This window comes from Temnothorax nylanderi, unplaced genomic scaffold, assembly GCF_030848795.1.
Source record: "Temnothorax nylanderi isolate EJ_2023f unplaced genomic scaffold, tnyl_v1.0 TNYL_tig0060_pilon, whole genome shotgun sequence".
In the NCBI taxonomy this organism is placed as follows: Eukaryota; Metazoa; Arthropoda; class Insecta; order Hymenoptera; family Formicidae; genus Temnothorax; species Temnothorax nylanderi.
The window spans coordinates 7,274-19,107 of record NW_027249122.1 but is presented as its reverse complement, the minus strand read 5'-3'; the positions used below and the strand labels follow the sequence as shown (position 1 = coordinate 19,107).

General features: G+C 34.9%; 2 protein-coding genes and 1 long non-coding RNA gene across 4 annotated transcripts; 1 reads left to right on the top strand and 2 right to left on the bottom strand.

Annotated features, from left to right (window-relative positions):
• Positions 1 to 205: 205 nt before the first annotated feature.
• On the bottom strand, positions 206 to 2,262 carry LOC139773291 (steroid receptor RNA activator 1). 2 transcript variants are annotated; one of them, XM_071707645.1, is made up of 5 exons: positions 2,127 to 2,262; positions 1,883 to 2,032; positions 1,468 to 1,582; positions 838 to 1,395; positions 206 to 717 (listed from the first exon to the last, which is right to left on the bottom strand). In XM_071707645.1, exons 4-5 carry the CDS (start codon positions 1,364 to 1,366, stop codon positions 521 to 523), a joined length of 726 nt encoding a protein of 241 aa, XP_071563746.1. In that variant the 5' UTR covers positions 1,367 to 1,395; positions 1,468 to 1,582; positions 1,883 to 2,032; positions 2,127 to 2,262; the 3' UTR covers positions 206 to 520. The 2 variants fall into 2 exon arrangements, with proteins under 2 accessions (XP_071563746.1, XP_071563747.1); XM_071707646.1 differs by lacking the exons at positions 1,883 to 2,032; positions 2,127 to 2,262 and adding an exon at positions 1,709 to 1,870.
• A 267-nt stretch (positions 2,263 to 2,529) lies between these two features.
• On the top strand, positions 2,530 to 6,442 carry LOC139773377 (uncharacterized). Its single transcript, XR_011718333.1, has 4 exons — positions 2,530 to 2,713; positions 3,340 to 3,403; positions 5,374 to 5,485; positions 5,762 to 6,442. It is a non-coding gene; the product is annotated as an uncharacterized lncRNA (long non-coding RNA).
• Positions 6,443 to 9,848: 3,406 nt separating this feature from the next.
• Positions 9,849 to 11,496, bottom strand: LOC139773287 (pre-mRNA-splicing factor 38-like). Its single transcript, XM_071707631.1, has 3 exons — positions 11,284 to 11,496; positions 10,578 to 10,945; positions 9,849 to 10,495 (listed from the first exon to the last, which is right to left on the bottom strand). The coding sequence occupies exons 1-3, from the start codon at positions 11,445 to 11,447 to the stop codon at positions 10,110 to 10,112; spliced, it is 918 nt and encodes a 305-aa protein (XP_071563732.1). The 5' UTR covers positions 11,448 to 11,496; the 3' UTR covers positions 9,849 to 10,109.
• Between the last annotated feature and the right edge of the window lie 338 nt (positions 11,497 to 11,834).

Sequence of the window (11,834 nt, the reverse complement as noted above, 5' to 3'; positions counted from 1 at the left end):
CACGGGGGAAAAAAATGCGAGAAATAAACGCGGGGGCGTTTCAAGTTTAATAATAAAATTTCGTTCAGGATGCATGGATGTGTCCACTTAAGATTGAAGTATGCTTAGAGATACGGTAGTGAGTATATGATACGTATAAGTAATAAAATAAATGATTTTAGCTATCGATGACTATTATCAGTGTAAGAATACATTTAGACAAAGATATGTGGTAAGACAGATGTAATTGTCCTTTGTGAATATACATAAGAGAGAAATGGAAAATACAAAAAACTTTTATGAATACACCTGCTTTCATCTTTATTCACGTAATTTAATTCTTCCCGCAATGAACTGCGATCGATCGTTACACAATATTGTGTTATTCGATGCACTCGATCATTATAAAAATATCACGTGCGGTCGCGTATAAATATGTCAAAAAGCAATGAATGAATGAATAAACGTTATTTTTTTCTTATATTTACGAGCTTTTTTATATTACTTTAGTTCTTATATTTACGAGCTTCTAGCAATAAATTCAGTTTTTTTTCTTCGAATCGACGAATAACAGAGGCGATTGCTCTGGTTGCGGGACATCGGGTTTCTCACATTCCTTTTTCAATTCGAAAATTATATGCCTGATGGCTGGCATCCATGTACGGCAAACATTTGCGTGTTGCGTCATAAGAGCGATGTGGATCTTGTCGGCCTCCTTGACATCTTTTCTTAGGAGTGCTGAAAATTATATGTATAGCTGTTACAAATATATACAGCTAATATATTTATCATGGTCATAACATGTCAACATATTTATTATGATCGTATACATTAACATATTAGTACATAGGATTTTACCTTTCGATATATCCAAGATATTTCTCTGTATTGTATCGTTCAGTTTATTTTCAATCCAATTAGATTTCATAGTATCTAATCGTTTTCGCATTTCCTTCACCTTGCTCTCTTCCATCTTTTGCTCCGTCATCACGGATTCTAAACTGGCCAAGATTTCTGTCAGAGCTTGATCTTTATCAAAATTGTCGTCCTTCTCTGGTGCCTTCGTCGCACAGTCTTTATCGGTAGGAGCCAGAAGAGGTTTATGGGGAGCCGTGGTTATTGTAGGCATTCCAATAGACTGTAAAATGGGAGGCATGTTCGAGGAAGAAGGCGGAACGTCAGCTTTCTCCGGAGAGGATGTTTCCGAGGATAGCGGGAATGCCACTCGCTTATTCAGGAGCCTCCTGCTGGACGTCCCGGACGAATTATGCTGCGACGACAGCGCCCACTCCGGTGGATCGTTCCATCCGGGATCCTGAGTAGACGGTAACAACCTTTGGCTGGAAACCACGTCGTCCGGCGTGGACGAGGCGGAAATCTGTTCCATTCCCTGCGCTTATAGGTTAGGTTCGACGTCTGGCAAAAGAAAACACACAAAGTCAACGATCTCGCGTGTGAATCAGAGCTTCACCCGTAATACATACGTACAGAGGAACATCGTTACATGTGGATTTTCCGGTGTCGATCGTTTCGAGATTCTCTCTTCGTTCACCAACCCGTCAGCGAGCTTCGAGGTTCATCTTCTACTGAACACTGGCAGCGACTGTAATACATAACTCCCTTCACCGATGGCAAGATTGGCAAGTCCTTATACTTTAAACAATACGATAGATCGTGCGCTAACGTTAACAAATAAAACACACATCCGCAGAAATTGTTTGATACTTACATTAAAACGATAAACCCGGCGCGGCGCGTCGCGCTGACGGCGCCGGGCACACGTGCGACATAACCTCTGCGCGTCTCCCAGCGAGACGCGACACGCATCTCTTTCTCGTACGCGGCCGATCGCGCGATAAGGAATCATGCGTATTTTTAGAGACACACGAATATTGCTACTTACACAGTGACACCCATCCTGCGAGCCGCGTCGTTGTCAGACACCGGTCGAAGAAAATGTCACGACTTTCGCGAGACGAAACCCGGACTCCGGAGTAGCCGGCGAACACTTGTCGGCTTGTCGCGTCTCGCCAAGTTGCAAACACTCGCAAACCTGGGGATAAGGAAGAAATCTTTACAAATGATACAATTTAACGTTGATTTTCCATAAAGTAGAGATTGTGAGGAAAAGAGAAGAGCACACGTACGAATAAATTTGTACCATTTACGACGAATTACGACGAATGATCCACGAGAGAGGAATACACGACCGACAACGTCTCGCGCCGATATGAATGCGTAATCGCGTATTGCTTGCGTCGCGCCGTCGCCCCGTCGCCCCGCCGGGCCGCCGAGCCGCCGTAAAGTCAGGAGCCGCGATTGGCTGCTCGCGAGTCGAGCCCCCGCGTCCCAGCCAATCACGTACGAACGCTCTGAGCCGCCGGCGAGCGGCCGCGGCATACCAGACGGTTACCGTTGAATTAATTCAATTGAAGCTTTGAAACGACGTTACACCTGTAAACTCGGTGTGTGGCCTCGCGGTTTGTTGTTTTCGTCGGTGCTCGGCGAGATGTTCTATCAACGCCTGCGAAAGTTACTCATTATCTCCGATCAACCAAACGGGTGTCTGACTAGCCGTTCATTTGACTCGCGTAGTAGTCGCCCACCCCACCAGCCCCACCTCGTACATTTCGTCGCCAGTGTCGCCACTCACTCGCCGCCATCGTAACATTCGTAACGCGGCAGACACGAGACGGACCGGCTCCCGAACGAGTGTCGTCGTGACTTATAATTGGTGAGTAATATGTATTAGCTTTGCATTTATTGTGCGCGTGTGTGTTTGCCGCGGTATTTATCGCGTAATTCGGCGCGACGATTCTTGAAAATACGTATTTCACGGTAATTATTCGGTCGAAGATGTATCGCGCGGGCATTCGCGAAAGTGACGAGCGTCGATTTTCGAGTGTCGCGGATATCGCGGATATCTAGTGGCGTCGCGACTTAATTAATTGGTGAGTAATATGTATTAGCTTCGCATTTATTGTGCGCGTGTGTGTTTACCGCGGTATTTATCGCGTAATTCGGTGCGATGATTCTAATTATTCACGGTCGAAGATGTATCGCGCGGGCATTCGCGAAAGTGACGAGCGTCGATTTTCGATCGTGTCGCGAATATCGCGGATATCTACCGAGAAGTGATACGTCTATTAATCGGAATGCGAAATAATAATCGCAGTAAAAGGCGAGCATACCGGTACTCGCTACTCGGAAGTTCGGAAAATATATAATCGCGAAGTTAAGCGCGGGACGCGCAGTGACGTCGCGTCGCTCTTGTCGTCTTATCGCGTGAAGTTGAACGCGCGGGAGACGATTCGAAGCCCCCTTCGCCATCTTGATTATACGTTCTCCTGTCGTTTCCAGAACGCGGCGGACAGGGACACGGGACGGATCGGATCCGGAACGAGTGGCGTAGCGACTTTAATTGGTGAGTATAACACATGTACTATCTTTGCATCTAATATTTATAGCAGTATCTATCGCGAAGTGTATATTGATAATGCAAATCCGTGTGTTCGCGTAAATATACACAACTGTAGTGTCTCGCGCCAAGTACGCGCGGAGCGAGACGTGTCTCTTGATCCGTTCGAATGCGTATTTCGAAAGCCTTGTTCGGCCGTCCACCCCACGATCAATCCCACGAATTAATCTAGCGATGCCGCGTCGCTCTCGCGCTAAGTTAATCGCGCGAGAAATTTTTTACCGTCATCTCAGATATATTTCGTTGCATTTTTATTTGTGAAATATATCGCTGTTAATTATCGAATATGCCATAATTTCTTCTCTTATTTCTCCGTTGTCGCAATATGAGTAAGTACGCGTCGCGTATGATTAATTATTAATTTCGAGAATATCGTGTAAAGTTTGGCAAAGCCGCGTGATTATTGTATTCTAGTGATTACTTGTAATCGTGATGTTTAATTGTAATCAATATTTTAGAGCACTGTCTAATATATATATACATCTTTAAAAAATATTTATAAATATATATATAAATATATATGTATATTGCTTGATTACACCAATTTATAAAATATTTAATTTCGGACGAATATATATATATATATATATATATATATATATATGGGGAAGAGATTAAAAGAAACACATGCCTAAAATAAAAATAAGTAACTTTTGCACGCAAGTACCATTTTATTTGTAATTTCAATAAATTTTTAATAAAAGAATAACATCTTAATGAAAATGGTTTTTTTAGATATTAACTTGTATAAAATTTGATGAGAGAGAGAGAGAGAGAGAGAGAGAGAGAGAGAGAGAGATCTAATCCTGATATAATTTAAACTATTATATAAATTTTAATTATTTAGAAATATTTGATGTATTAACAAGTTATATTTTATATATGGGGCATTCTTTGCCAAATCGGTCAGTCGCCGACCCTGACCCCTTTTGATTTTGCTCTTGATCTTTTTATTACAATCATGTAACTGAATTAAGTATTCCTGATTTTTTTCAAATTTTTATCTCAAGGTATATTCGAGATATAGATATTCAAAGTTTTGTAATTCATCCTCTCCGGAACATATTCAAATAACTTTACTTATATTTATCAGATCGTTAAAAAGTCATGAAATTAATCGAAAAGAAATTACATTTCCTTCCGATTAATTTCATAACCGATATTTTAACGATCCAATAAATAGAAGTAAAGTTACAGTTACAGCTATTTGAATATGTTCCGGAGAGGATGGATTTCAAAACTTTGAATATCTATATCTCGAATACGCCTTGAGATAAAAATTTGAAAAAAATCAGGGATACTTATTTCAGTTACACGATTATAATAAAAAATTAAGAAGAGTCAGGTTCGGCGACCTATATATATTTATCATGTTAATATTAATCATGTTATGAATAATTTATTAAATATATTTAAAAAATCTTAAAACATAATCTAAAATATTTTATTAATTAGACAATGTATTAAACATGCAGTACACTATATACAGTACACTATATACACTATATACAGTATATTACTTGTTTAATACATTGTCTAATAAATAAAATATAGATTATATTTTAAGGTTTTTTTTAAATATTTAATCAATTATTTATAACATGATTAATATCAACAAATTTATATGAAATATTACTTATTAATATATCAAATATTTCTAAATAATTAAAATTTATAATAGTTTAAATTATATCAGGATTATATTTTTTTCTTATCAAATTTTATGCAAGTCATATTTAAAAAAGCATTTTTATTAAGATATTATTCTTTTATTAAAAAATTTATTAAAATTACAATTAAAATGGTACACTTATTTAAATAATTAATGTATTGAAATAAAGTCTAATTGACTGATGAATAAGAAGTTTGATGCGTAAGAATTAGTCAATATCAAATCATTTATTTATATGTTTCAGAAGATAACGACGCGGAAAGTGTTGCATTGAGGGAGCTGACAACGCGAAAGGACAGTCTGAGAGGAGGAGAAGGGTTGGGAGAGGCATCGGGCGCCAGCGGAACAACTTTGCGGTAAATTATGTTTTATTTTGTATAAAAATAATTTTTTTCTGTTTATTCTCGAATTGTTTTATTTCCCCGTGATTTAGAAATAATAATTAGAAGAAAGGAAGTAATTTAATATATTGTAGAAATTTATCCTTGTAAAGATCCTTTTCGTAAAATGTTTAATTATTTAAATTAATATCTAATTGAATAATAAAAAGTTTGATGCACATAGGAATTATGTTTTAACATTAGGTTTTTTGAACATCATCTTAATGTGAATTTTATGTTTGTATATTACAGATTCAACGTAGCTACGTGGCAGATATAATTCCGCTGTTGCGCATCGGGGTTGGTGAGTGATGAATTAACTAATTAACATATTTATTGAGGTAACGGATGTGTGGTAACCTATAAAATATGTACCACAAAAAATGTATACCACATAAATGTACCTTAAATGTATACCACGTATCTAGATAAATTTATGCAATTTAATAATAAAATATAAGTTTATAGCATTCCATACATCTGTTGCCTTAAAATGAATCAGTTAAAACAGATTAGGATAAGTTTAATCTTGGATGTCTTTTTATTATTATATTTATATATTGATTAATTTAGGGTGTGTATACGAGAATGTATAGATACTCGTATGCACACACTGTGTATATAAAAACAGAATTTTTCGGAAAATTGAGAATACCATGAGAACAAATATTATTTATTGATAATTATATTAATTGATGATGTTATTTGGTTAATATTTAGAATCAAATAACATAATTTTTAATTACATGTATATGTACATAACATAATTTTTTACAAATATAAAAAATAAAGAAAACAAAGTAGAAGACAAATAAAAGTTTAACAATTAAAATCTTTTTAATTTGATGCTCTTATTTAAGTTTACTCATGATATTCATATGTCGGGATCAACAAATAGAAAGAATAAAATATTTATATTGTTTCATATATGCAATAAGAAAAATGAAAAAATAAAATAAAATAGAAAATAATTAAAGTAAACAATATTGTAGGTGATCATAATATTGAAAAATATTTATTACAAATATTGTATTAGAAAAGTGTAATATTGTATTATTCCTTTTCTCATCTACCTCTTTTCTATTATATTCTATTAAATATTTATCCAAGATTAAACTTTATATAAGTTAGTGCAAGGAAGCAATACATATATGTATACATATATATATACATATATCACGTAACTTTTCATATAATTTATTGATCTCGCTTTTTTCATATAAAAGACATGCTTTCAGTTATTCATTATATTATTACTTTTTGATGCATTGACTTTAGCCTAATCTGTTGTAGCTTATTCATATGTAGTGATTGATAACTGGATTTTATACCAGTTAAAGTAGTAAAGTGACGTGAGATCCGATATCTATTTTATTATGAAATAAAAGATTTTTTAAATAATTATCTTATGTATAATAGAATCAATCAGTTTCATCTCGCTTAAAAATGATTTTGAAACAATATATTATATAAAAAGTAATCTTAATAATTTGCAAAGTACAAAGTGATTATTATTATCAATTCTAATCGTGTGTGTGTGGGATTTTTATTATCCTTTTCGGATCTTACGTCATTCATCTGAATTTCTCATCGTTGCATGTTTCTTGATGAGATTCAGCAATATTAAATCGTTCGAATCGATGAAAATACGTATATTATGGGCTTTAGATTTTATCAAATGGCGGATCTGTTTATTTTCAAATTAGTTTTATTGTTTATATTATAAAGTTAATATTATGAATTTCATAATCGCGATCGAATCTCTTTAAATCAAAACGCTGTCGACATATAGATTTTTTTTCAAATTCAGATTTGTTTCCAATCGGATATGTATTTTAATTACTGGATATATTTTAATACGAATAAATAACGCGTGTAAACAATAAATGCGCAATTAATTTGTATATACAATTGAGTTATTATTATTATTGTTAATTGGTTAATTCCATATTTAATTGAGTTAATTAATGTGATGGCCCCTTCGCGACGCGTTCGTGTTTCGCGCATCGTACATACAAAAGCGTAAAATCTTACGCTTATTGCCGGCAACAGGAGTATTTCTCCTTCTTGTCGATTTCTGGCTGTATAAAGCCAGGATATGGCCAGGTTCTACAAAAGGTGAGTCTATTCTGGCCAGAAAAAAGAAGACGAAGAGGATTTTACAAGGTAGGTTGGTGTGCACATCACCAATCAAAGTATAAAAAATACTTATATAAAGGTAAACCTATAAGGTTTTCTTACGTGCGATTGCATATAATCAGAGACGGAAAGATGCCGTCTCGAATTAAAAATCCCTAGCCCACGTAATTTAAACTTACAATAAAACTCCTAAACGGTCCTGATTTAATATTAAATTCGCGCACGATTTCGGGTAACTAATATACTAGATAAGGTATACTAGATAAAGATACGGGTAGGTAGGAATACGGATAAAAATTAGATAAAAATCGGGTAGGTAGGTAAAAATTAAATAAAAATCGGGTAGGTATATAGGGGTGTGGTTTTCAACAATAGAAGGAAACTTAGTTAATTATAATTTTGAGAAATCTAGGTAGGGAATGAATAAGTAAGCATACAAGTAGGTAGGGATACGGGTAGGTAGGAATCGGGGGGAAGGGGGTGATTTAACAATGAAAAGAAATTTATAATTTTCTTTATAATTTAAAAAAATTCAAATTTATTTGTATAAAGATATACAGATAATAATAAAAGGTTAAAAATACACTGCTCAAAAAAATTAGGGGATCACTTTTTGTCAGTAAATTTTTGCCGATTTTTAAACTGTAATTACTCAGCGAATAATTAACGTAAAAACAAGTTAAAAAAAAGGTTTTACAGGAAAAACTCTCTATTATAAGGTGCTTTTGTTCACTCAGGTTCATACTCAAAGGCGTGGTCAGTTTTAAATAAGGACATATTTGAGATATTTAAACTCTTGAAACTTACAGTCTTCCACCGTCTAACAAAATAATTGGCGAACATAATCAATAATTCCATCTCAAAGTACGGACTTTGCCCTTTTAAATGAAAAAAAAACTGTCCTACGCCGATTATTTAGCGAGATATCGCAATTTAAAATAACCCCTGTTTTTTTACGATTTTAGTCGTGCTAACACGATACCGCCGGCATTTGCGTAACCTGATGTGCACCACGGGCATGTTGCTCAGTAAAATTTTGCACATCATGTATGTATGTGTATATGGAGTGTACATGTGTACATGTAGAGGTTCTTTTTTAGTAAGAAGTGTTGTCACTCTTTGTCGTATTACCTCGCGCAATCTTGATCTCATATTGATGCATTTTTTTTTACATCAGATTGAAAAATTTTATTCAAAATTTAACGCAGTGCCTCTTTAATCTGATGTAAAAAAATGCGTCAATATGAAATCAAGATTGCGCGATGCGTGTGCCTATGGCAAAAAAATGGCAACACTTCTTACTAAAAAAAACCGCTACATGTACACACGTACACATGTACACTCCATATACACATACATACATGATGTGCAAAATCCGACCGAGCAACCTCCCCGTGGTGCACATCAGGTTACGCAAATGCTGGCGATATCGTGCTGAAATCTTAAAAAAACAGGGATTACTTTAAATTGCGATATCTCGCTAAATAATCGGCGTAGGACAAAGTTTTTTTTTTTATTTGAAAGGGCAAAGTTCGTACTTTGAGATGGTATTAATGATTATGTTCGCCAATTTTTTGTTAGGCGGTGGAAGACTACAGATTTCAAAATTTTGGATATCTCAAATACGTTCTTATTCAAAGCTGACCACGCCTTTGAGTATAAACCTGAGTGAAAATTGAACAAAAGCATCTTATAGTAGAGAGTTTGCTCTGTAAAACCTTTTTTTAAACTTTTTTAATTATTCACTGAGTAATTACAGTTTAAAAATAGGCAATTTTTACTGACAAAAAGTGAAAAGACCCTAATTTTCTTTCGCAGTGTTTTATGTACAAAACGATATATTCTGTCTGCGAAAGTTGTATAAAATTAATTGCATAAAATTGTATAAGTATAATCTACTTGAATTGTCTATATCTAATTTATGTAAACTGGATTACACGAAATCGAAGCGCGTATAACACGAAATATCTTAAATTAAAACGCGAATTGAATACTTTCTCTTCTTATTTTATATCCTTTCCTTTGTAAGCTTCGTAATTTTATGTTGATAATTAATAATAAATATCGCATAATTAGATGTCACTGTCACTTATCAATACATATAATAAGTTAAGTTATATTTCTATCAATTGGACAATATGTTAGTATAATATACACGCATTTCGAACGTTTTCGTGTAATCAGGAATTAATGAGATATCTTGAATGTACGCAATTTAATTAATGTGAAAAATAATGTGAAAATGTACATAGATTTAAATATGTTACAACGGATTTGATTCCGGGTGCATGTTGTAATTTTAATACTGAATTCTTGTAAATGTTATATACACCGGCGTTAAAAAATACACGAACATTGATAAGAGCATAAAAAGAATTGACGCAAGATAACCAATTGATTTATTTCTTGCCTCGGTAAGTTTATATAAATTCGTCAAGACCATTTTCCATATTACCATACTTTAATGTCTAGCTCTGTCGCGTTCTCTTCTACGATCTCGATCCCTTTCTCTCTCTCGTTCTCTCTCCCTCTCTCTATCGTCTCTTCTATGGCGATCTCTGTCCCTGTCCTTATCTTTGTGCGACGACGAGTGAGATTTCGGCGATTTGCTGCGTTTACGTTCTCTCCTGTCTCTATCTCTCTCCCTACTTCTCGATCTTGGCTTTTCCTTCTCGGATTTCTTCTCGGATCGGGAATGCCTCTTGTCCCTATCTCTGTGACGGTCTCTGTCTCGTTCGTGATCATCCGGCCTCTTGCGTGGCAGTTCTTTAATTGGTGCAATCTCTTCTTCCTCTGACGATTCGATGCCATCATCCATATCGTCTTCCAATGCCGATATCTTCGCTTCTGCGTAACATAAGTAAACATATAACAGAAGGTTGGCTAAATAAAAGTAATATACTCAAGAAAATATATTCAAATAACGTACCTAGTTCATTATTTTCTTCTAAAACGTGTCTTTTTTTAATTCTCGGTAAAATAACGTCGCAAGACCTCTCTTCTCTGAAAAGGGTGTCGATAAATTCGTCCATGTATATGAGCTCGAATACGCCTTGCTTGTTCTGCATTCTGAGCTTTCTGCTATCGTTGAATAATGGTTCAAGGTATTTGTAACAGTCCTGGGAAGAACCAGTCAGTCTCATATACAATGCACCCAAAGCCCGAACGTACTTATACTCCTCGTTCTTTATAAATTCGACTATGATGTCTTTCTCAGGCTGTATTTGAAGCATTTTCAATATAAGACAGAGAAATGGCGTAGGCTTCACATTGCCGCCGTATACCCCTCCTATAAATATGAAAGAATAAATATAAGTGAGACTAGAGAAAAACTTCTCACTCATATATATGGGTACAAAATCGTAGTACGAGCAAGAACAAGGTGATCCCTCGTGTCAAAATAAGTCGAAATTGTAAAATAACGTTTTATTCTAGGCCTTAGAAAATCTATCAAGTACACTTGACATAATCAGTGACGATGTCAAGTGTACTTGATAGATTTTCAAAACCGAAGCCTATCTAAAAAACAAAGCCTCGTACAAAAAAAATTATTCTAGAAATTACCTTGTTCTCGCTTGTACTAAGATTTTACATTCATCCTGTATTTGTAGAGGTAATATTTTGCTTTTACTAACCTTAACTCCATTGCTTTGTCGACCAACAGTTCGGCGGTCAAAGCGAAACATTCTTCCTTCCAGTATTTAGAATCGTATATCCGGGATATGATGATCTTCTCGACCAAATATTGCGGATTTGTCCCGCGAATAGACCTAACATCTTTCACCGTGCGGTTTGCCATTTTTCGAATTCTATTCCGCTATTGTTCTGCTACCATCTACCATCTGCTACGAATTGCCAGCAGCCAGATTGTCACGAATCTTCAATCGGAAGTCACCAGAGGACGCCGATTCGCCGAAAATATACTTTGCGCGATCGATAAAACTTTGTTTCAAACTCATTTGTTGATAATACGCGCACATTTCGCAGTAATTATTTAAGAAATCTATTTTTATTAATATCTAACGTAATCAGAATTAAGATTTTATATATAGGTATTCTACATATAATTTTATACATAAAATTTTAGGAGAAAGATATTGATTTTTTATTAAAAAAAAAATATAATATTGATGTCTTTGAGAACATTCTCAAACTATTAGAAAAGACTGTTAACAAGATTATTATA